Source organism: Planococcus citri, chromosome 1 (assembly GCF_950023065.1).
Source record: "Planococcus citri chromosome 1, ihPlaCitr1.1, whole genome shotgun sequence".
In the NCBI taxonomy this organism is placed as follows: Eukaryota; Metazoa; Arthropoda; class Insecta; order Hemiptera; family Pseudococcidae; genus Planococcus; species Planococcus citri.
In genome coordinates, this window is record NC_088677.1 from 64,588,823 (window position 1) to 64,614,070 (window position 25,248).

Genomic DNA, 25,248 nt, shown 5'->3' on the forward strand with positions numbered 1-25,248 from the left:
AACTAGCTGTGGCATTCATTCAACATAAATCCTTTTTCGTCATCGTGTTCGTTAGTCAAGTTTTATATGTAATACCACAGCATACATGGCAACTTTACTCTTAAGTCGCGTACAGTATATGAAGCTTGGTTAAATCAAAAGCCAAACATGTCTGCGTAAATATTGAATTATATGAAAGCTCTCTCGGTGAAAGCTGTTCTCTCGTACCTAAATCCATTGCGGTTATTTTAAAATACTGCGACGTAAAGGACAAATCTTCTACATCGTGGAACAGTTGCAAAGACGCCGAACTCTTGGGAATTGGTAAATACACCGATGTATCTTTTAATACGATATCTTTACCCTGTATGGAAAAAAAGAAACAAAAAAGGCATCACATAACGCCCGTTATTAATCAAGTAAATTTTGAGTCTCGCGTTGGTAAAACTTTCGACTTTCGTTCAACCCTGCGCCCCATTGGCCCATGTTTTAAAAGCGTCGGCTCCAAGTATATTTTTTTTCTTTTCATCTCATCGCTTTTTTCAGTCGAGTAGAAAATTTCCACATCGTACGTATAATTTTAATACGACTATATACGAAGATGAAAGATACGTTGTAGCAACGTAAATATAGTATTTTTCATAAAGCCGAGAGAGTAGACTGGCAGACTACAGTCTACACCTATCCTATATGTATACGTACCTCGTTAGGAAGGAAATCAACGTCGACGATATAATGCATTATATTATAAACATCGCTATTTTGCGAACACAACCGCGGTGGTGGCTCTTTACCATTAAAACTCGGCGAAAGTTTACCTTCGACGTAATACTTCCAGCAGGATTTTAGCACCGATAACGTGCTATTAATTTCTTTCACCTGTAATTAAATAACACATTTATTCAACGTCGCCGTCACTCTTAGCATAATACGTATACATACAAACAAGTCGCTATATTAACCTAGGCGTATCTCTACTACCTATTTAACAAATAACCATCATTTCAACGAGCACCCAACGACGCGAAATTAATATTTAGCCCTTTTTACTTCACCCATCCTCATCATTATGGCAGCAGTCTAAACGTCAACTTGAAATTAATTTCATTTCGCAGGATATTTTTCCAGACACGTCGTCGTTGTCGCCTCTTATCCGCGGATTCGCCGCGCCAAACGTTGACTAGGAAAGATTTCATTTAGAAAAACTCTCTGAGCCGAGGTACATTATGAAAAGTCTTGTAGACGATTCGGCTGCGAAGCGAAAGTGTTTCGAAGAACTTTTTGCCAGATTCTATTATGTTGATAATTCGAATTAAAACCTCTAACTCGAGATGAAATGGGAATACACGATTTTAGCAAAACTTCAATTTGAAACATGAATAATGTAAGTATCTAAGTGTTTCTCACGTGAGGAAAATGAGTAGGGGAGGTCAATCTAAAATGATCAGAAATTAGAATAACAAGTAATGGTGATTCTTTTTAAAATTCAATTTGAAACGTGAAAAATATTTCTAAATCGATTGCTACCATTTTCCAACGATCTGCAGCTTCCAGAAATTTCAAAGGGCTCCAGCGAACCAGAAAGCGTTATAATCAATCCAAGCAGCTGAGAATGTGATTCTATCAGAGCGATTTGATGTTTCTGGAGAAAGACCAACTTTGGTTTAAGGCTCCAGATCGACTTGAAAACAGAGGCAATCGATTAGGTGGAGAGAGAGCGATCGACTTTAGGAATTGATAGAAATTTTCAGTAATCTGTTCCAAAAATTTAGGATTTTTTAATATTTTTTAAAACTGAGGTTTCCAACTCATTTTTTAGCCCATTACGTCAGATCGCAATCCGCCCACCTTGATCAATTCAGAAAATCGAACTTGAGACAAATTCGCGATTTTTCTCAAACTAGATTTCGAAGCTCACCTTTGAACATCATTTTTTACAGTAGGTATAGTTTTCAAAAAAGAATAGTTTTTCTAAAAGCACAAACAATGATGCGTCCAGTTTTTCTAAACGAAAAAATACAGGACGGGGGAGGTAAGTTACAACTTTCAAAAGACCCCTCCCATTTGATTTTGGAATTTTGAAACTTTTCGAACTTTAGTAAGTATATTTTGGCAACTTGGCAAGTGCCGAAAACTTGAAGAATTTCTCACTTTTATTCATAATTCATAAATAACTTTTTAAACCAAAAAAGTTCTTACAGAAAGCCCAAATTGAGACCATTTCAATACTTGGCTACGTAAACTACATACCTACAAGCATACGAGTAAAAAGATCCTACAAAATTTCCTTAAAACTAATCGGTTATGCAATATTTTATTATGATCACCTTGATGCTAATAAAATTGCATACCTCACACCCATCCTCCCTAAATTGACAATTTTTGAGAAAATTATTAAAATTTTGAAAAAAAAAAGTTGAAGAAAATTTTGGAAAAACTGTTACTTACATGAGAAAATTTAAACAAAATTTTGGTAAAATTCTGTATGAAATCGTCAATAAGGTTCTGAGAATCGTATAAAAATCAAAACACTTCGTTTTCATGCAATTTTTCATACAAAATTTAAGGAAAATTGATAAAATTTGAAAAAAATTGCTTTTCAAAAATGCTTCAATTTTGTATGAATTATAAAAATACACAAGATTCAATGCAATTTTTAAAAAAATCTCGCTCTTAAAAGTTTGACTACATTACCTACTTCAACACATGAATTTTTGAGATTGTTTTTTTTTTTACTGAATATTTTTTTTTAGAGCAAGGAGGAAGAGTTTCTCTTATTTTTGAATTTTTTCCTTGGTGAGCCTAAAACAGCTATTTCGACAGTTTTTCTGAGAAAAATTTCACTTCAACTTTTCAAAATTCAAACGCTTTTAAATTGTTTGAAAATAAGGAACTTACGTATTAATTTTTATTTTAAAGAGTGCAAAAGAAGTTCACGAAAAAGTAGAAGAGAGAGAGCAGACAAGCAGATAATTTTTTTCTTTTCATTGTTGGTATAGGTATAGGTATAGGTACACTGGTACATTTTTTTGAATTAGAAAATATTATCCACTTCCATGAAATCGAGAAGAAAAAATGGAATGAAAATTTTTGTTTCGATATAAATAAATTGCAATTTGCACCTGGAGTGTTTTGAAGTTATACACTAGGTAGTCTGAACATGAATTTCAGCAGCCTAACAAAAAAATTCTCGGAAAAGTGAGACTGTTTCACAACTTTTTGGCAAGACTTTTTGGGTATTTTTGACATAAAAGTGTAAATTTTTGGCAATTTCAGGCTAACAAGCAAAAATCAGTTTTTTTTTTGATTTTTGCCATTGGAAAAAAATTGAGCCTTTTCTGAGATTTTTTTGCAAAAAAAAGGACGTGAAACTTTTCAACAACTTTTAACAGAAAAAGTGAAGTTTTGGCAAATTTGGTATTTTAGGTAAAAAAGCAAGATTTTTTAATAATAATTTGGAAAAAACGAGAATTTTTGGCAAAAAGCAAGACAGTTTGGAAATCATGACACTTTTTTGAAACATTTGGTAAAAAAGTTACTCTAGGTATTCTTGGAAAATATTGAATGACAAGAAAGAGAGATTTTTACATTTTTAGAATAAAAGCAAGGCTTTTTTTTGGCAATTTTTGGCAACAAAGTGAGACTTTTGGGCAATTCTTGTAATAAAAATTGAGACATTTGAAATTTTTTGCAAACCAGCGACAATTTTTAACAAATTTTTAGCAATAAACGACACTTTTTGGCAAAAAAGTAGGGCCAAGATTTAAGAAAAATTGAATTTGTGGATTTTTTCAAAGTAACTTTAGTAACCAAAATCTTGAAAAAGTAACACTTTAGTAACTCGGTTACGAATACGAGCACAGAATTCACATTACTGGAGAAAAATCGGCTCCAATTGGCGACTTTGAGAGAGAGACAAATTGAGAAAAAATCAGATTTTTGTATTATTTTGAAGTCTTTTATCCATAAAAAGATCTGGAGAAATGTTTCTATATCGCATATTTGTATTACAATAAACAACGTTTGAGTCCTATGGTATCTGGTGAGTGGATGTCAAAACTTCAGATTTTGATATAACCGAGTACCACTTGAAAAGAACTTTATAATGGACAAGTTACCCATCTTTAAAATCATTTAAGAGGCAACCGAGCTTTGAAAAAAATTGCGAAAAACGTATTTTTGACCTTCGAAATGGGTAGATAGTAAAAAAATGTTTATCATTATGAATTTTTACCCAACTTTGAAATTGAAGGGGCTAGAAATATTTTAAAAGAAAGAAACGATCGAATATTTCTGATCCCTTCAATTTCAAACTTGGGCAAAAATTCATAGTGATAAAATTTGTTTATTTTCCCACGGTCAAAAACACGTTTTTCTCATTTTTTTTTCAAAGCTCAGTTGCCCCTTAAATTTTAAATATAGGCAACTTGTCCATTTTTTCAAGTCGTACCTGGTTGTATTCAAATCTGAAGTTTTGACATCCACTCACCAGATACTGTGTAGTATACATGTGAACTTTAAAAAATTCGGTTAAAAAGAACCAAAAGTGAAAATTTTAAAATAAAAATTACAAATTACTTTCTTGAAAGAGTTGGAAAAAAGATAGTGATCTAAAAATTTTAATACGAGAATTCGTAGTTTATACAAATTAAAAATTGGGCAAAAACTCATCAAAATTTTTGTCATCCATGATCAGCATCGATAGAATAATTTCATATAAGTACATGGGTAATTCTCAGAAAAAGGGTCGATTTTGATATGCATAATTTTGAAAAGCGAAAATCATTTTTTTGGAAAATTTCAAGTGGGAATCATTTGTATATGTGTCCCAGATCCCTTTTCTAGTGTTGGCCTCAATTCAATCCCCCTCACTGTGGACCCCGGCCCCCCTAAAACGGCGATAATTAGAATTCGACCCTCATCGATGTGTAATATGTCGATTGACATGTTTTCAAGGTCGTAGAATTCGAATCTGGAGTTATTTTTTTCGTAGTGGTGGAGGGTGAGGCGTGGGGAGGGGGAAATGTCAAATTTTGCTTATATTATCGTGTAATATGTCGATTTATGTTTTTCAGGCCGCAGAGTTCGAATCTGGACTTATTTTTTTGGTAGGGGTAGAGGTGAAGCGTGGGGAGGGAGAAAATGTAAAATTTTGCTTGTATTATCGTGTAATATGCCGACTAGCGCGATAAAAGTACAGCTGTCTGAAATTTGGCCAAGTCGAAGGACAAATGGGCGCTGGACAAGCCGAAGGACAATCTCAACGTTTTTTCGTTTCTAGCCTTACCTACTGGACATTATTCGATTTTTAACACGTAATAAATGTGTACTTATCATGTAGAATAACTTCCCGTGCTCAATTATTGGTTTTGGCGGGTTCATTGGCGTAAATGAAAACACCAAGCCGAAGGACACAGATTTTGCGAAATATCAAAACTTCACAGATAAGTACAATCAGAACGAGCTGTAATGTAGTTTTTAAAAACGACGGTGCGGGGTAACATTTCTATGAGAACAGTGAACCAGTGCAGCCACTCACCAGAAAAAAATGTTGGATTGGGAAGCTACCAAAAATAATTGAAAATTGCTCGAAAATTTGCGCAAAAAGTGTGTGACAGTTTTCAAATGTGAATTGTGAGCTTCCTATAGACTTATTGCAATTGCAATTTGCACAATAAGAGACCTTCGTGTTCTATGATAATGAGAACGTGTCAATTTTTCCAAAAAAAAATGAAGTTCATGACACTTTATAACATTCATTTTCAAAAACATGATGTGTGACAGCCAAGTCGAAGGACATTTGGGGTATAAAATCAAATGTACTCCAATGAAAGGAGGGTCTAAAAACCTCAATACCATGTGTGAAATGTGTGCGGGGTCATTCTTGAATGGACCAAAAAAAAAAAAAAAGAATTCATGCTAAAACCGTTGAGAAATTTGCCATGTACACGAATTTTACCTTTTTCTGAGAATTACCCACATACGTAGATACATGGAAATGCCTTCATTTGAATTATTTTCATAATGATGATATGTAAACACAATCATGAAATCATTGATGTATGTTTGTATAATTATTCGTAATGAAGCTTGTTAAATTAAAGAGAACATTTTCAAATATTACTCCAGATTAAAATGCAAAACTCGCATACGAGCTTCAAGGTGAATGTACGTATCTAAATAATTTAAATTTACAAGTCGGTACATAAAATTCGTGTAGGTATTTTTACAAAACCGCTACTAGTGAAAATACGAGTATCGTGTACCTTCGCAACAATTTCGTATTTCCAATAATAGGCCTCTCATGAGCTTTTTGTAACCAGAAACTAATCAACTTTGGAAAAGTGTACCGTTGGGATCAAAATTTGAACTCTATCGGTTTCCCATTACAACTTCGTAGTAGGTACATTTTACGAGTACATTGTAAGTATTCAAGTAGCGCATTATCGTCAAGAGAATAAAATTGCTATTTGATGATACAAAAAAATTGAATCCTGTCAAAAAAACTCTTTCACGTGAAAAAAGTGAAGGAAATATTTAATTTCTGTTCCATTCGACGTTGACCTTTTTTTCCTTCGTAGGTATACCTTTTTAGAGATGTATGGTACCATTCAAATCAATGCAGTATAAATGTATAATAGATGTACATCTACCTACGTGCTTGGACTATAACCTTAATTTCGATGCACTTTTCAAGGTTTTTTTACTCCCACCTTTACCCTATATTTATTCTAAAAGGTTTTAGCGATGTTTTGCATCGTCTATTTTGGCCATTTTATTGCGTACTTAATATACGAGCCGCAATTCGGTCGAATACTTCAAATAGAAAGGAAACTACGGCTATTATATGTCGTCGCCTGCTGCGACGACGTATTTTTCATTTCAAATTAGTACCATATCCTAGCATTCGTATTCGATGAATGGTTCAATTAATAGGTACCGGAGATTTAAAACAATTATACGTAAATGTTTTGAAATTTCACGTTCATTTTTCCCAGTCCTTTTTTCGTTCGGTTTACGAAAATAAATTTTCGACATACGTCGAAGAAAAACAAAATATTATAAGGCGTGATGATTTTCATTTTTTCCCCGCAATCTCACACACACCACGGACCAGAGTTCTATTCCATAGGGGGATATTTGTAAATAGAGTGGTTCCTGGATGTGGATAGGTTTTTTTTTTTGCGCTGCGTAAAATCTGAAATGTCATCGAAATATAGCACGAACACATTTCGACACGATCGAATTTAATGGAGGGATTATTCTTAGACGAAAATTTCCAGCAACTTGCGAGGTTTATTTTATTGTTCAACTTTCTCATTCTCACTGTCTTGACAGCGAGTTTTCCGCGAGGTAGATTATAAGGTCAAAAGACTTTTTTATGGACGGTGTCCGTAGTATACAGCGAGATGTTCACTTGGTTTTTTTTTTATCCTTCTTCAGAGAAACGCTGGCGCGTGATAAAAGAACTCATTAATTTTTTGACGTTTCTCGTCGTTCGTCTGAGAAAATTGTATCTCGTTTTTTAATTGGTTGGTATTACTGGTACGTTTATATCTGGTTTCAACTTTCAAACGTAGGTTCAACCCCGCAGGGGGAGAAGGTAGAAGACTGCGATCTCGCAAATAAATACTTAATTCGAAAGAATTATCTTTTAATTAACCCCCGAAGCTTTTTTTTCCATCTCGAAAAAAGGTTTCCATTTTTGAAAATTGTTCACGTGTAAAAAGTAAAGACCATAGTAATTTGATAGTTTTTACTCGTACGGATGAAATGGCAGATCGATTTCGACGAAATGAATTTTATATATCTAGGTGCTGTTTGAATTTTGATACGAGATTTTATATACCAGTGTAGTAGTGGTTGAAATACATAGCTTTTGTATTGGGTATTTTTCGATTCGTAGTTTTTACTATACGTATTTCAAGGGTAAAAGTTTAGAAAACAATCGATTCGATGACTTTGGCTGGCTGCTGTATCGTCTGCATTTCGAAATGCGAATATCGCTCTTCTTCCTCCTCCCCGCAACTAATAATTTATTAACCCGAAGAGTCAACTTTTCCGACGAGCTTGGCGGATAAATAACGCTGCTCGTACGACGATGAAATTTAACGAGATTTTGGATCGTATTGATGTAGATAAGGCGGGTTCAAAGTTCCAATTTTAGCTATTTTCGCAAGACTGGAAAAAACGTGATGTTGGAAAAATTCAAGGAAATTTTTTATACGAATAGACGTTTTGCTGGGTTCGTTGGAGAATAAAAAAATAAATGTGTTTTTTTTTGGGGACGCAGCTGTGTGAAATAAAGCTATAAAAAAAGTATTTAGACTTGGTGGTCAAAGGATTTCAAATGATATTGATCAGTTCTAAAAGTTTGATTCGACTGATTTAGAGAGATAAAATGCTTGTTTAGCTCAACTTTTAATTTCTTTTGGACACATTTCGAAAATTAATTCTAGCGATAAAATAGGCTATCGAAAGAACTATTAAAATAACTTTCAAGTTCGAAAATAATCTCTTTTTGATGGAAAACATCTGTAATACCGATTGAATCGTGAAATTTATGTAAAATGTGCAGAATAATCCTAAATGTTGAAATGGTTTTTTAGAAGGGAGAAGGGAGTGTAAAAAACAACTTATTTATGCTAGTGAAAGAAATTTTTTTCGATCCCCCCCTTCAATTTTATTTACAAAAGCTGTCAGTTTTTATAAAAACAAATTTCTCAAAATTTTAGCCCCCAATAAAAAATCATTCATTAAAAATCCTGAATTTGTGCATCAGAATCAGTCTAATCAATAATTGAGTGAATTTAAAAAAACATTGAAAATTTTTCAAAAAATTTAAATTTTCAAGTGAATAAAAATCAAAAAAATTAAATGAAAAATTTCTCAACATCTTAAATTTTTGTGTTAGAATGTTTTTTTTTCCAAGAAAAAGCCTTCGATGGTCTCTTAACCAGTATGGATCCTCAAAAGTTGAAAAAAAATTCATAAAATAAACACTTTTTCCCAAAAAAAGACGTTTTAGAAAAATTCTGACTGAAATTCAACATTTTCAAAACCTTTTCATATGCTTTTTATTTCTTCTCTCGATGATTTCAATTTTGAGAACTGTGCAGAGGGAAAAACCATCATCGTTGGGAGGAAAAAGGGGGAATTGGAGAAATTTCTTCTAAAAAAAAATTATTTAGAAGAATTCTGACGCAGAAATTTAGAATATTAAAATTGAGAAAAATTTTCTCCCATTCTACATATTTCAGTTTAATTTTTTTAATTTTTGGAGGGCTCTGTGCAGAAGGACCAACACTCATTGGAAAACTCTGGAGGTTTTTTCTTTAAAAGGGAATTATTTAGAACAGTTCTAACGCGAAAATGGAATCTTTCACCTTTTTTTTCAACTTTGGGGGCTTCTTATTATAATCTTTTTCATACTAAGGGAAAATGATAAATTGTTTTTTGACTAAAACCAATCATTTGAGAGAAGGAAGTTTACAAAATCGAAACTTCAAATTAGGAACCAGTCCGAACAACTTTAGAAAACGCTGCTGGTAAATCTGAAAAATATTCTCAAATTTTTCAAATGATTTTTCAAGGTTTAAAAAATTAGGGAATGAATAAATTCTAAAAAGCACAAAAAAAATCAATTTTACAGCTTCTTTCTGTGTACTATTTATATACGAGTACGTACAAGTGGAGTGGGTGGCGATATTTTTTTAAATTAGTAACATTTGGCAAGTTTTATTAATTTTACCTACTCGTACAAAGTTCATTTTATAAAAATTAACATCTCGAAATTAAAAATACCTATTTAATAATTTTGGCTCTAATTAATTTTAGAAATGAAACGTACCTTTTAATTTGAAAACAGATACATTCGAGACCAACAAAAGACAGTGAATTGAGAAGAGAGAGGAAAAGTTTGACATGTCAAAAAATTTGAATCATCAATACCTATACTCAGCTTATTATTTTTTAAACAATTTGTTAGAACTGTGCGGCGTCCCAAAAATCTTCAAAAAAATTGAAAATATTTAAGGCTTTTTTTCTTTTCAATTTCAAGACTCTAATACCCCAAGGCTCAAATCAGAGTTCCCATTTCAATTTTCAATTCATAAAACCAAAGATTTTTCAAATAAGGTGTAACTATTGTCGTATAGTTTTACAAAATTTCAACACACGCGAGCCCCCTCCCTACCTTCAGTTTTCAAGCTGAGAAGTCAACGAGGTAACAAAATGTTCAAAACAAAAGTGCAGAAAATGCTGCTTTTCAAAATTTGGAGGCATTCGTCCCCTCCTCCTCCTCAATTATTCCAAGACCCTTATACACCCTAAACCAACGTGCAATTAAAATTTCAACAACTTCAATTATTATTCAGTTAAAAAGAATGGATTTTTAAATTTTTAGGTAAAAAAAATGTTATAGCGAAAGTGAACCGATTTAACAATTTTGGTATCAATTAAATCAGGGTTTTTTTGTGGGGGATCGCGAGGGGTAGCGTCCTCCCAAAGAAGAGTTCGAAAAATTGCCATAAAAACTAAAAAAGTGAAAGAATTTTTAAAAAATAAAAAATAAATAAATTTGGTAACTTTTTAAAAAGATTTTCAATTTTTTTATAGGTCAACATTATTCAAATACAAAATCTGTCAATGTTGTCAATTGAAATTTTTGAATTATTGAACATTATTACCTAACTTGAAGAGCAAAAAAAAGTAATCAAAATTTTTCATTTCATGAAAGTTCAAAATTTCTTTAAACAATAAAAAAATAATTCAGGTACTTTGTTTTTTTTTTATCAATACACAGTGGCGAAGAGGGGGGGGGGTATGAAAATTAGGGACTTGCAACTTCAATTTAGCGCCCCCCCCCCCCCCCCGGAAAGAAATACAAAAAAAGGCTCGAATAAAATTGTAATAAAATTTCCAAATCAAGGTATAAACAAGAGCCTTGGGCTTCCATGGTTTTCCAAACACTTGGACAACCTGGGAAATACTTCTATTTATGAAAAGATTCAATCTTTTACAAACAATTTATACTTTCACTTTTTTCCAACATTTTTTTAACCCCGTTTTTTTCAACGATCATTAACTTTTTTTGAACCTTTTTCCTCTCTAAAAAGAAGTAAGATTATTTCAGTTGAAAAATATCAAAAACAACTTTCAGTAACGATAAAATTTCATTACAGCCTAAGGTAACGAAATTATTTTTTCATTTTAAATACCGTCGAGTAAAACATGGCGCAAAAAAATCGTTATTACAGTGCCTCAGGAACGGGCATGGGCAGCAGAGTGGTTTGAAAGTACAACATAAACTTTAGGTGAATTTATACCAAAGTTATTCCCGTTTATTGTACTATTTTCGTTCGGTGATGGTTTATTTTAGTCGAGAATGAAGAGATTTAGGTATAATGAATTACGAATTATTTCGAGACTATCTTCGCAGATTAACTTTTCATTCAGCAAGATTGATGGGATTTGTTTTGTTTTTCTTTGTCACTTCCGGTTAAAAGGGATGAAAAAGGGACACTTTATAAAGCGATCTTACCAGCATTTTATCTACACGAATTTCAAACAACGTTATTAATCTGAGATATTACATAACCTTCAAGTACCCAGCTGTACGCAAAAGGTCCAAAAGATTCGTCACTCGTTAAGGAAATCTTTTAGATTTTAATCGAAGACGTGACTCGAATATGAAAACTATTATCGAAATAATTCCAATATCACCCTCAAGTAATGTTTAACGAAATTTACTCTGAATTGGATGCAAATCGCTTCGTAATGCATTCGCTGAGAAACCTCAAAACCGAGGAAATTTGTAAATGAAGAAAGGAGGGATATACAAGGGTCCTTCTATCCGACAAACTGATCATCTAAACTTACATAACCCGACTAAAAATAAGTAACTCGAATTGTACTTAAAACAATGCAAATTAAAAACAAAATGCAATCATTACGAACCGTTATCTGTTTACAAGATGGTAACTTCATCAACCACGAGATGTAATTGGGTAACGACCACATATTGCAGCATCCTCCAGATTCCGACGTAATACAAGCTCTCATGTAATTGGGCAGCGATTCCAGTACAGTTTGGTATTCGCAAATGCTCGATATGGCTTCGTATGTAAATAGATTCTCAACACCAGTCGATTTAGCAGATAGAACAATCTGCGCGTATCCAGGCTCTGCAACACACACACGTCGAAAGTTAGTACAGCAGTCTTACGACGAGACAATTTATTAAATTGACATCGTGCGGTTTTTGTTTCACCCTCATCTCGCTCTCGCCTTCCGCTCGGTTCATTTTTTCGACAGGAAAAAAATATATACGGGGAACATATGTCGAGGAAACCTTATGAAAGTTGTTTCTTTGATGTTCGTGTATCGGTCGTGCTTGTTTTTGTGTGCGTGTCAAAATGTTTCGGAACAAAACTACATAAAAAAAAATATTTGTTTTTCGCCCGCAGCTTTTCTTTTTTTCCTCTTACCGGCGAAAGTTGGAGTTTTCATAAACAAGTCGAGCAAAGAGTACCGACAAAAATGTTTTTCGAGCACGAATAATTCATGCTCTCAAAAAGATACCAACTATATGGTCGAGCTGTTCCCAAATTAAGCACTCTTCGCCGAATTTTCTTGAGAAAAATTACGTGCAATAAGGGTGTAAACGGCTGAAAATGTAGAACTATGCCGAATATACGACGTTCTCGTATTTCCGCCGTTGTTGAAAAAGTTTAAACGTAGTAGGAAGATGTTTTTTCATTTTCATATTTCAAGATGAATTTCTAGGTTTTTTCCCATCAGTTTTAAAGGACGGCATCGGCATGGACTTGAATAGAGAATCGAAATAATGAATTGATTCGAAGTTTATCGTATCCTTGGCCTTGGAATGTGATTTTCAACCCTGTTTCCAGCAAGAAAAGTTAATGAGAAAATTTCTAATTAAAATTTTTATCGATGTCCATTTTTTGAAAACGTCAACCAATCGATTAAACTCAGTTCAGTTTTCAAATCAGTAATAACGAAATGAGAAGAATCAAATAGAACTGATGCTGGTCTCGAAAAATCGCCTCATAATTGATCTTTAAAGAAAACGAAATTTCAATTTTTTGGAAAATTTTATCAAACTTTTAAAAAATTTCTCTTCTTTGGATTCGTACGCATTTTTCCAAAAAAAAACAAAAAAAAAACAAGTAACTTTAGTAGCCAAAAAGTTTAAAAAATGACCAAAAAAGTTACAAGATGTAAGCATATTGTAAGCAAAACACTTTAATATGAAAAAAAATTAGGTACCTACTGAAAAAGAATCATTCTTTTCCAAATTCATGTCAGAAAAGTGAGACTATTTCATAACTTTTTGGAAATCAAGCAGGAATTTTTGGCAATTTATCACATAAATGTCAGAATTTTTGGGGAAAAAGTGGAATTTTTTCAACTTTAGCAACAATTTTCGAGAAAAAGGCGAGATTTTCAAGTACTCAATTTTTGAGAAGAAAATTGAAATTTTCCAACTTTTTGCAAATTTATGGTTGAAAATCAAGATTTTCTGTTCATGTTTTGCAACTTCGACTAAAAAAGCAAAACATTGAAATTTTGCTAAAAAACGAAAATTTTTGACAATTTTTGTTTCAATTTTTAGTGAAAAAGCGAGATTTTTGGGGTCAATTTTGGGGAAAAATCAATACCAGGTAACTGGAATATTCCAAAAAAGCAATCATTTTTATCAATTTATTTTTCCAGAATTTTAAAATTCTTCAGAAAAGCTTAAAAGTCATCTCGAGTAACTAAAAATAAAGAAAATTTTTGGAAATTGGCTCCAATTTAGGATAAACTTTTTAAATAGGTCTAGAATAAGCAACAATTTGATTTTCAGTCACCCAAATTAATTTCCACGCCTTCTGGAGAAATTTCGAAATTCTGGAGAAATCAAGAATCACAAAAACTTACTTCGAACAGAACAACTTTAATTTTTTGAATTTTTAACTCGTAAATAAACTCTGGTTAGTAAAACACATTCAATGGCGTACACCTGGAAATCGGCTCATGTGCGGAGAACCCCTTTATACGGGTCTATAAACTCGATTTTCAACTCCCCAAGTTAATTTCCACTCCTTCTGGAAAAATTTTTAAATTCTGGAAAAATCTAAAACTGCGCTTGGAGGCTCCAAAATGGCCAGAAATGGTGAAATACGGTTCGCGGGATTTGATATATCAGTTTCAGGACTATTTTGAATCATTTTTACTGACGAGTAGTTAAGCAGGAATACATTTTTTTCAAGTACACAATTCGGAAATTTTAATAAGTTTTCAAAGACAGAACATTTTTTTCTAAATTCTCACTCACCTCGGAAAACGAATTAAATAGCCACTCTTCATAAATTCCTTACCCCACAAAAAGATTTTTTTGCAAAATTTTAAGTAAAAATCAAACTCATATTCTGTACTAATATCAACGCCTACAACTCTATCAAAAAAAAAAAAAATTGACTCAAAATAACATTTTAAAAAACCACTCGAAAGCAGATAATTCATACAGCACGAATGAAAATAACTCCATAATTCCCAACCGTTGAAAAATTATCTCATCTCGACAAAGAAGCACGAGGAAAATTCAAGGAAACATCTAAAATAACCCTTCGAGTAACAAACATCACTCCAATGTAATCAAGACAACAGAAACAGATTGACACCGACAACCGACACGTCCACCCCTTTAGAAAACACCGAAACCGTAACAAAACTTAATCTGGGTATCGTTTTACATGTAAACAGTGTTATTTTCGTAGTTTTCCTTCACTTCCGGTTGTCACCTCTAAACAAATCCGAGGCGACTCCGAACTAGGAGGCGATTCTGTGCTAATAAAATATATGCAAATGCTACCTAAAAATATACACTTACGTAACGTATCACAAAAGAAATTAGTATCGTAGCTGTAACGATAAATCTTCTTGTACTGTTCATCGTGAGGACGAATTTCATCCCTTTTCGGAAACTGAATTTGTTTCAACTGTTCCCATCTTTCTTTATTTTTCTTCTTGGCGCAATTTTTCTTCGTCTAAAACAGGACGTGGAGATATATACGAATAAATAAATAGTACACACATTGCACACAGATTCATGTCAACAGTTCGACAGGAAAACGAATACTTTACACACAAGGTGAATAATAACTTACTTCTTCGTTGTTTTCATCGTTATCATTATCTTCGTCATCGTCCTCTTCTTCTTCTCGATCTCGAGATGTTCGAAGTATAACTCGATCCGGTGTTTCTCGAACAGCTGCTCGTTTACTTATTGGTATTCCAGTCTGGAATATTGATAAAAATTAGATAGGCACAGTTCTTTTACTGTAAGTACATCGAAGTACATACGTAATAGTACGTTTCGTGAAATTCAATCGATATCAAAGATCAATACGAACCTTGGGCAATAATTCGCTAGGATCCATCGTCAACGATCCGTACGGTTTAGATTCATCCATTAATTTATCCCATGCTACTAATCTCTGCGATATCTGCGTTCCCCGTGTTTCGAAGCCCTGTTCGAAAACAATACGATAACTTATAGTAAGTAAGTATAAAACACCTTAGGGTATAAAAAGTTTCTTGAACAATAATTACCAGTTGGGGATCTTCGAAGTCAGGTAGTTTTCTGTCATGAAAAGATACATAGAATGTGACAATACACGTAACACTTATCACTCCCAGAATAACAAGCGGATAGGTAGTAATTACTCGAGAGAACCTACGAAATACATCGAATTAAAATCACTATAAATTTAGCTCACACATAAATAACAAAATAGCATTAATAATACAACATCTTACCAAGCCATTTCTATACGATTCACATTATGAAGACGATATTTGATCGAATGCAAAACTGCATCATTTGTATGGAAGATTTCGACGAGGACCTGAGGAAACAGAACACTGCTCAATACAAACCTACATACTTTCTACGTAATTTAAACTCCATAAATAATAAATTAAACGCTAAGCATTTGAAGCACATGACATAGCAAATACATTTAACTATTCTTCTAACATCTCGAATGAAATACACAACAAACGTGACTGTAAACAAACGAGAAAACCGGTCCCAAAACTCATCTCAGGTATAAAAAGGTTAGATGAGATGACCGGCGGTCGAATGCTGCGCGAGCTGCGCGCCAGCCGACCAGTGCTACCATTTCTTCGACAAAATAATATTAATTTTTACAAAGAGTAAAAAATATGTAAGGTGCTAAAGAAGTAGATACGTAAACGCATACGCCATCTTGGGTCATTTGGGTAGTGAATTGGTGATCTACAGTTTTTCATATCAGTGAAATAATTAAATATGTATTACCTATGTAAACTATGCATGTTGTATATTTATTATTTTATTATTTTTGATTGAAGTTGATTTCGACAACTCTCCACAAAATGGAGCCGAATAAATCAAATTCCTTGGATTTGAGACAAAGAAAGGCTTCAAAACTGCGTGAAAGATTCTATGGATGGTCATAAATTTGAGGTAAATTTAAGGAACATTGAATTTTACACAAATAAAATGTACATCAGGTAAGTATACCGTATACCAATACCTACATGAATTTTATTTTTAAGAAAATTTAATTTTTCTACTACTTACCTACCTTGTTTTAATGTTTCCCATTTCTCAAAGGTGTTGGATTGTTTCAAAAATTCGTTTAAATCAAATTTCGAAAATATATATTTGAAAAGAGCATGAAATTTCCCTGCAGATGACTAGAAAAATTCTACAGTTTTCCAAACGAATTTTTTTCAGACAACAACTCAATGTACAGCTGCTGTTGGTTTATGTGGGATTTTTCCAAAGAGACTGCTGTTAGCAAGGGATGATCAAATTTCTAGAAATTTACTTAAATTTTGGAAACTTCCGGAAACTTTCTAGAAAGTTACTAGAAAATATTTCTTTAAAATATGAGGTAGAGTTCATAATTATTTTTAAAAAATGACAGTTTGAAAATATGTAATTTATCAAATCAATATTTTGAAGAAATTAGCATTTTCTCGCCATTTACTATAATTTTTCTTCATAAAGGGTATTCCTGGTTAAGATAGGTGAAATGGCCCTGTTCTCAGATTTGGAAAATCATGATGGATTATTGTTGGGTACCTCCAATAAAAATTTTCGAGCGGAATTTCCGCCCCCCAACCCACCCCCCTTGGTCAGTATAGCCAAAAAACGCGTTTTTTGCGCGAAAAATTCGGTATCCATGAGTGGTGAGGATAAAATTCTGGTACCACGCGGAATGTGTAGGGAAAGCCTGGGCCTTTCAACACGATTTTTTTCAAAATTTTTTATCGTAGTGGTGGGGGTAAAATTGACAAAAGAAAACTTTGAAGCGCCACAGCTCCGAACTGAAGGGTACTACACAAAAACTGTTTTCGCCAAAATGTGTCTTTTTACTAGTACTTTCTTCCTACTGATCCATGAAATTGAAATTTTGTCTGCAAAAGGCTCCTATTTGCAAAAAACTCTGAAAAATACGCGTTTTTCGCGTTTTTTTGCAAAATTATGCGAAATATGCGAAAAATGTATAGAACAAAACATGTTGAGCGTCGAATTTTACCCCAGAAAACGTGTTCAGAAGGTTGTCAAAACGCTCATCTACTGAAGTTAGCTTAGATTGTAATCATGAGCTCTCAGAATAAAAAGATACCAAAAATATTCAAATTGAGGTCAGAGCGATTCAGTTATAATTTTCACAGTCTTCTCATTTTAAACACGTTTCCACAATGCTTGGTCAAAAAAATTCTTCAAAATGAAAATATCGCAAGTCAAACTTACAAAAAGTTACCAAGAATAGGCAAATTACCCAAAAATTGTTCAGAAATCCAACTCGAAATCAGTAAGCATCTAAGCAAAAAATACAAATTTCGATTTCAATTTCAATTTTCAAAAATTTCAACAAAATCTTTTTCAAATCCAATAGGTACCATACATACATGTTCAACAAATCTGACCAAAATTCAAAAACTTGACCCATCATGAGGGACAAATTGTTTGAAAAATCAATTTTTTTTAGCATTTTTGAAGATCCTTTACCCATACTACATATTCTGTAAAAAAAAAGTATACGTTTTGTATCTTATCCATAGATTGATGTGATAAACATAGGTACCTATCATTTTATTTACAAGTATGTATAATTGAACATTTTTTTCGGGTCAGAATTTTTCTATTTTTAAAGAGAACTGTAGAAAATGAATAGAAAAAGAAATCGAGAGAAAAAATACTTATAAAATTACAAGTATTGATTTTAAAAATGGGAAAAGCAGCACTTTTGAGACAAATTCTGATAAACCTTAGGACTTTTTGACAATTTTTTCAAAAACCGTACCTTCAATCTATTTTGGCTAACACGAGATTTTACTAACCATTTTGGCATAAAATAGATTTTTTTGGATAATTCATCAGAAAAAGGCCTTTTGCCCACAATATTTCGTCAAAAAAGTGGAACTTGCAGACAATTTTGACAAAAAGCAGTAGTTTTGAAAATGTTGGCTAAAATCAGAAGTTTTTTTTCCGATACCTAGGCATGTAATTTACCTATTTATTTTGAAATAACTATTAAGAAAAAATTAAATTTTGACAATGATTTGCCAAAAACAGGATTTTTTAAGGATAATTTTTGGAAAATCAAGAATTCTTGCCAATTCAGGCAACAACATTTTTTGAACATTTTGGCAAAAAGCAGGAATTTTCTTTTGGCAATTTTTACAAAGTTAAGAGTTTTTTTTAATAATTTTGACAAAAAAGGAACTTATATTTACGATTCTGACGCAAACGAGATCTTTTTTAAAATTTAGGCAAGAGCAGAACTTTGCAGACAATTCTGGCAAAAAACGTAACACGTACTTCTTAGGATCATTTTGGCAAATGAAGGAAATTTTGAAATTTTGGCTACTAACAAAGTTTTTTGGTCATTTCTGCAAAAAATATTAGGACTTTCTTGATAACGTCAAAAAAAGGTATTTTCTCAACAATTTTGGCAAAAAACTGGGCTTTTTTGGAAATTTTGACAAAAGTTGAGATTTTTTACTTAGTTTTTTTTCACAATTTTGGCGAAAATGAGACTTTTTTTACAATTATTCTGGCGATAAGACTTTTTGAATATTTTGGCATAAAACATGTGCTTTTTTGGCAATTTTTACAAAAAGTCAAGATTTTTTGATAATTATGGCAAAAAATTGGAATTTTTGAAATTTTGGACAACAACAGGTTTTTTTGCTCATTTTTACAAAAAATATTAGGATTTTGATACTTAACTTTATTCAGAAGAAAATGTGTTTTCAACAATTATGACCAAAAATAGTAATTTTTTGATAATTTCGACAGAAGTTAGAATTTTTTTATAATTTATACAAAAATGTGACTTTTTTGATAATTTTAGCAAAAGCAGGATTTTTTGACAAGTTTGCAGTAGCGATTTTTCGCCTCATACTATGTAGCGACATCACCAACGTGACAATTATCACTTTATCAGATAGCGCACAGTGAGGTGCCATGGACCTCATCTCATGACTTTGCTGTAAAGATGTGATGTGTGCGCCCGCTTAGCTCAGTAGATGAGCGTTTTGACAACCTTCTGAACACGTTTTCTGGGGTAAAATTTGACGCTCAACATGTTTTGTTCTATACATGTTTCGCATATTTCGCATAATTTTGCAAAAAAACGCGAAAAACGCGTATTTTTCAGAGTTTTTTGCAAATAGGAGCCTTTTGCAGACAAAATTTCAATTTCATGGATCAGTAGGAAGAAAGTACTAGTAAAAAGACACATTTTGGCGAAAACAGTTTTTGTGTAGTACCCTTCAGTTCGGAGCTGTGGCGCTTCAAAGTTTTCTTTTGTCAATTTTACCCCCACCACTACGATAAAAAATTTTGAAAAAAATCGTGTTGAAAGGCCCAGGCTTTCCCTACACATTCCGCGTGGTACCAGAATTTTATCCTCACCACTCATGGATACCGAATTTTTCGCGCAAAAAACGCGTTTTTTGGCTATACTGACCAAGGGGGGTGGGTTGGGGGGCGGAAATTCCGCTCGAAAATTTTTATTGGAGGTACCCAACAATAATCCATCATGATTTTCCAAATCTGAGAACAGGGCCATTTCACCTATCTTAACCGGGAATACCCTTTCTAGAAACTTTCTGTGGAAAATTCACTATCATTTCCAGAGCGATGTATTGGACGAATTTGAATGATTAAGAAATCATTGTCTGGGGCTTGAAATTTTCTATACATACAATGGTGCCCTCGAAAATTGATTTTTTTTCTCAATTTCCCTGATAATACAGGTCATTTTCTCAATTTCCAGAAAATAGAGGAGGAGAGTGGGGAGTTGAAGAGGTCGAATCAAAAAAATTAGTTGACATTCGTACTTATTTATGATTCTCAGAAACATACGAAAAGATACTTCACACTATTGTCATTTTTTTTAGTTTTTGGCCAAAATTTTGGAGCTGTAATCCCCCCCCCTCTTCAAAAATTTTCCGAATCTTTACTGGTAAATGAAAATTAGTAGGCCTACGGAAATGAGGGATTTAACGAACCAACAAAAAGTCTCATATTAGCTTTTGAATATTTCCTGTATTTTTGGTGCTCGAAAACGAATGAAACCCCCTCAAAATGAATTTTTTTCCATCATGAATACAGTGCAAAAAAATTGAAAAAAAAATTCATGGATATTAGTCAGGCTTTCAAAGACGAAGCGAGGAACAATTTCTGACATTTTGATGTTATTAGACTCTTGACAAACTGGGGGGGGGGAGATTATTAGTTTGTTTTAATCTGATTTCAAAGTGTTTTCTCTGGCTTCCAAGAACTTGAAAAAAATTTCTATGAATTTTAGATATTATGTGTCAGACTACGTACCTACCTAATACTTTGAAAAAAAAAATGGTCAATTTCTGAAATTTCTACTCGGCTAAATTTAAATTTTCGACATTTTATTCAGCCAAAACACCTCAAAACCGCGAGTGAAAGATTCAATGGATGGTTATCAATTTGAGACAAATTGAAAGGACATTAAATTTTACACAAAATAATGATTAATAAAGTAACATACATTATATCAAATAACTTTGAGAAAATTGGATTTTTCTACTTTCCTTTTTTTTATTTTTCTCACTTCGTATAGGTGCTGGATTGCCTCGAAAATGCGTTGAAATCAAATGTCGATAACATATTTGAAAAGAGCATGAAATTCCTCTTCATATGATTGAAAAAATCCACAGTTTTTCAAACCAATTTATTCAGACAGCAATTTAAGTAAATGTACCTGCTGTTGGTTTATAAGGGATTTCTTTTCAAGTGAGTTTTTCTGCAGAAATTGCAGAGTTCAAATACGAAAGTCGCGGCTGTGAGTAATCTATTGAGCGGATTCGGATGATTTAGGTATCATTGTACGGGGCGTAAAATTTCCTGTAAATTGGTGCCTTTTGAAAAATTGATTTTACTCAATTTCCCTTAAAATAAAGGTCATTTTCTCAAATTATTGACGTTTAATTCAATTAAATGACCTCAAAAGTGAGTGAAAGACTGAAGAGATGATCACGAATTTAAGACCATTCAAAAAACATTGAATTCCTTTCGATAATGATGTATGCCAATTTTTCTTCAAAGTTATTGCTCCTCAGAGATCAAAAACCCAAATTCGATGAATTCGTGTAATTTTTTTATTCGTGTTTTTTTTTACAAAATGTACATTTTCTAAAATCATCATTTTCTCAACAAAAAATGTCGAGGAATTTAAAAATTTTAGTGCCAATGAAAATAGAATAAAATTTCTTTTACCACGATGTGAAAAAATTAAGGGTTATACTCGAATAGATTTCGGGAAAAAAATCGAATTCATTTCTCAGTCAACCTCACGGTCCACCACTTGCAATTGCAAGTGGTGTTAGGAGAAACAAAATTAATTTGTTTCTCCTAAGCTGTTTTCACTTTTCGGTACAATTTTTTTCTTACGCGAGGATTGCGTTTGCGAATTTAGAAAAAATTATACCACTGGAAAGAAGATAAAATCGCCTTTATTGTGGTATAAAAAAATTATGGGCTTCTGGAGGTGAATTTGAGATAAAATGGCTCAATTCATCACTTGCAACCTGTTTCTCCTAACATTAAGCAATTTTCCCCTTGAAGAAAAATTTATGTATTATTGCACAAAATAATTTTAAATGAGCATAAAAATAATAGCTTAAAATAGTTCAACTTGAATATTTTGCAAGTTTTATCAACAATTATGAAGGTACTGTAAGTAGTTTGATACCCTTCGATAACAACAAGTGACCCAATATGGCGTATGCGTATACCCACCTTATCTAGCGCCTTAGTAAATCAAGCGAAGGCCGATGAACGATGAAGAATGAATAATTCATTCATCGTTTTCTCATTGCTGAATGTAGGTTCAAAATTGAATCAGTTTACAATAGAGAAAAGAAAACATACTACATTTGCAAAAGAGTATACGTCGTCGTTGGGTGTTCACGATAGAACGAGGACAAATTTAAATTCCACCAAAAACGTGAGAGCAAATATAGATGATCGCCCTCGTAATTGGAATTTCGTTCACTATTCCTCGTATTTAATTTTACAGTATACTCGAGCGTGTAAATAAATTTGTAACTTTCTCGAGTAAGTATATTTTCCCCATGCCCATAAAATTCAATTTTTTTTTTATCATGTCTACGTAAGCTTATACAAACATGTAGTCTGCATAATGTGAGATAAAAAATTGATTCTGCTCGTAAGTTTATCGATAAATGAATACGATAGCATTACAGGTGGGTGAAGTTTGGAAAAAGGTGGCAATTCTTTTGAAAATTTTGCCACAATAAGGATTACCAGATTACTTCTACGTTGAAAGTAGGTATTAGGTAGGTACCTATAAGGAAAAAAGTACCACCTATCGTAACTTTCAAAGCCGAATTTACTAAATGTTATAGCTTTCGGCTCGAGCGAAAAAAGGTACACTTTGAAATAAGTTATATTGAATAATTTATATGCCTACATCATTTCTGTTTTCACAATAGACACTTATATATTTTATAATAACACGCCGGATGAGGAAAATACGCGTAACTACGTACCTACATCCAGCCAAATTTATAACAGTATAAAAAAAATAAGATGCAGAGTTAATTTGAAAGCTCGAAACTTCCTAAGGCATATAGTGATATTTATCTAAGACATTCGTCTGTTCCAGATACGAATAAGTACATACGAAATTTCAAGTTTTCCAGCGAATTTAGATAAATTCGAGAGACTGAAATCTTGGTGAAATACTGAAAATTGCACCAAGTTAAAAATGCCCAGAGGGAAATTGGAAGGTCGATACATAGTGGTTAATATGCAACACTCTAAACAGCCTAACAGGTCCATTTCAATGTTTCTCTCAGAGAATTCGTATTTCTGTGGGCCTAAAGGTGGATGGAGGGGGCGGGGGAGAGATGAGAGATGAATCATTAACTTTAGAGAAAATATCAAATCTAAATGAAGAGCTTGAGTATTTTGAACACTCACTGTTTTAGTTTTTTTTTTTCAATTCATTGATTAGGGAGGAACTGCAGTAGTTTAAGAGATAGTGAATCGGCGATCAATAAAGTAGATTATTTTGTGATTTTTTTTCACGAAAAAGTACATATGGCTAAATGAACTAAAAAAGTAAGTGGAAAAAATTACAGTAATTTACTCTTCCCTAATCTTCCGTAAAACGTTGTGATGTTGCTTCAAAATTGTGACAAAAATAATACAGTCAAATACACCCCCTTTTTCCATATTTTTGGGCTGTCCAAATTCTTTAAAACGGTGACGAATGTCGAATAATTTACCTTCATACAACAACCCAAACCACGTGAGAATAGGTTGGACTGCCGAATCTAGAAACCAAAGGAGCATAGTTATGGGCTATTGTGTTGATTTTTCAAAGTATACTTACCTAGTATCTGTTAGTGCAGTGTTGTAGAATTTTGAATGGAGAGTTACAAACAAATTATTTTCAATTTTAGTCCACCATCAAAATTAAAAGAAGTACGATTGATCAAAATTTCCAAAGTGCTCTAGCACCTTCAATTTTACCCACAAGTAAAATAGGGGCATAACTTTTTCTGTACAATGTTCAAAGTTCTACAAGTTGAGTTACCTTATTTTATTATTTGCCTAGAATAAAAATTGAAGTCACTAGAACACATGGGTATATTGAATTGAAATTTTGATTTCAGGCAGAATGAATCTTAAATACAACTAAATTTCAAAGAAACCATGCATGGTTATTAAAAATCTCTCACAATAATACAAAACAAAATTTACACTTGTTTTTCCAGCACAACCATAAATTTTGGATTTTTAAAAATTCTTTTCAGTGACTCGTTTCGTAAAAAAAAAAGTAATTTTGGGATCAAAAAGTAGTATGGAGACACCAATAAGTTCACTTGATTGAAACGATATTCATTTCAAAAAAAATAAGTACTTAGGTAAAAAAAATTTGAGCCACTTTCTAGAATTTAAAAAAAATATCACAAAATATACATAATGTATTTGATCTAAAAAAAAAACATAATTTGAAGCAATTTTGAACATTTTATCAGGACATGAGGACACCATAGAGCAGCTTTCCAATAGAATTTCAGCTGCTCAATAAAAAAAAATTGGAACCCTACGAGATTCTAAATTTTTTTAAATGATGCAAAAATTCCATGAATTGATTGGAAAATTGATTGACCAATTATAATCTACCTACTGGAACCAGAACCCCTTATTTTTAAGCACATTTAAATTATAATCTCATTTAGAGACCTAATTTTGGAGTACTGAAGATAAATTGTATTTTTTTCAAGTAAAATTTTTTCAAAAAAATGCCTCAAAAATTTGAAGGTTTTTTTTGGGCAGCTACAACAACTGAAATCTTCTTTGTGGGTAGTATTCTAGATATCAATAAGTTTTGAAGGCTACTTTTCATATTTGTGAGAAAAGGTAGGTATATTTTTTATCCCAAATTTTTTCATAATTTTTTTTTCAAAAAAATGCATCAGAAATTTTTAATTTGAGAAAGTATACTTTTTATGACAATTTTTTTAAAAATATGCCTCCAAAATCTCGAAAGGTGTGATTAGGTAGCAATAAGTCTCAGATTCTTCTTTCTACATCATAGTTTAACTATCGATGTTTGTTGAGAGCCTTTTTCAAAATGAGAGAAAAAATTATATTTTTTGAATCCATTTTGCCAAAATTAGGATTAC

General features: G+C 32.6%; 1 protein-coding gene across 3 annotated transcripts in view; it reads right to left on the minus strand.

Moving 5' to 3' along the window:
- Positions 1-25,248, minus strand: part of disp (dispatched) — a 344,626-nt gene that overhangs the window by 316,415 nt on the left and 2,963 nt on the right. For 2 of the 3 annotated variants that reach the window (XM_065347081.1, XM_065347079.1), the window contains exons 1-8: positions 15,805-16,088; positions 15,598-15,721; positions 15,399-15,515; positions 15,153-15,284; positions 14,876-15,032; positions 11,938-12,164; positions 682-858; positions 208-343 (exon numbers count right to left, since the gene is read on the minus strand). In XM_065347081.1, the coding sequence (XP_065203153.1) occupies positions 208-343; positions 682-858; positions 11,938-12,164; positions 14,876-15,032; positions 15,153-15,284; positions 15,399-15,515; positions 15,598-15,721; positions 15,805-15,812 (1,078 nt within the window). In that variant the 5' untranslated portion in view covers positions 15,813-16,088. Of the gene's footprint in view, positions 1-207; positions 344-681; positions 859-11,937; positions 12,165-14,875; positions 15,033-15,152; positions 15,285-15,398; positions 15,516-15,597; positions 15,722-15,804; positions 16,089-25,248 lie in introns of those variants that run through there. The other variant, XM_065347080.1, reaches the window with a different exon arrangement.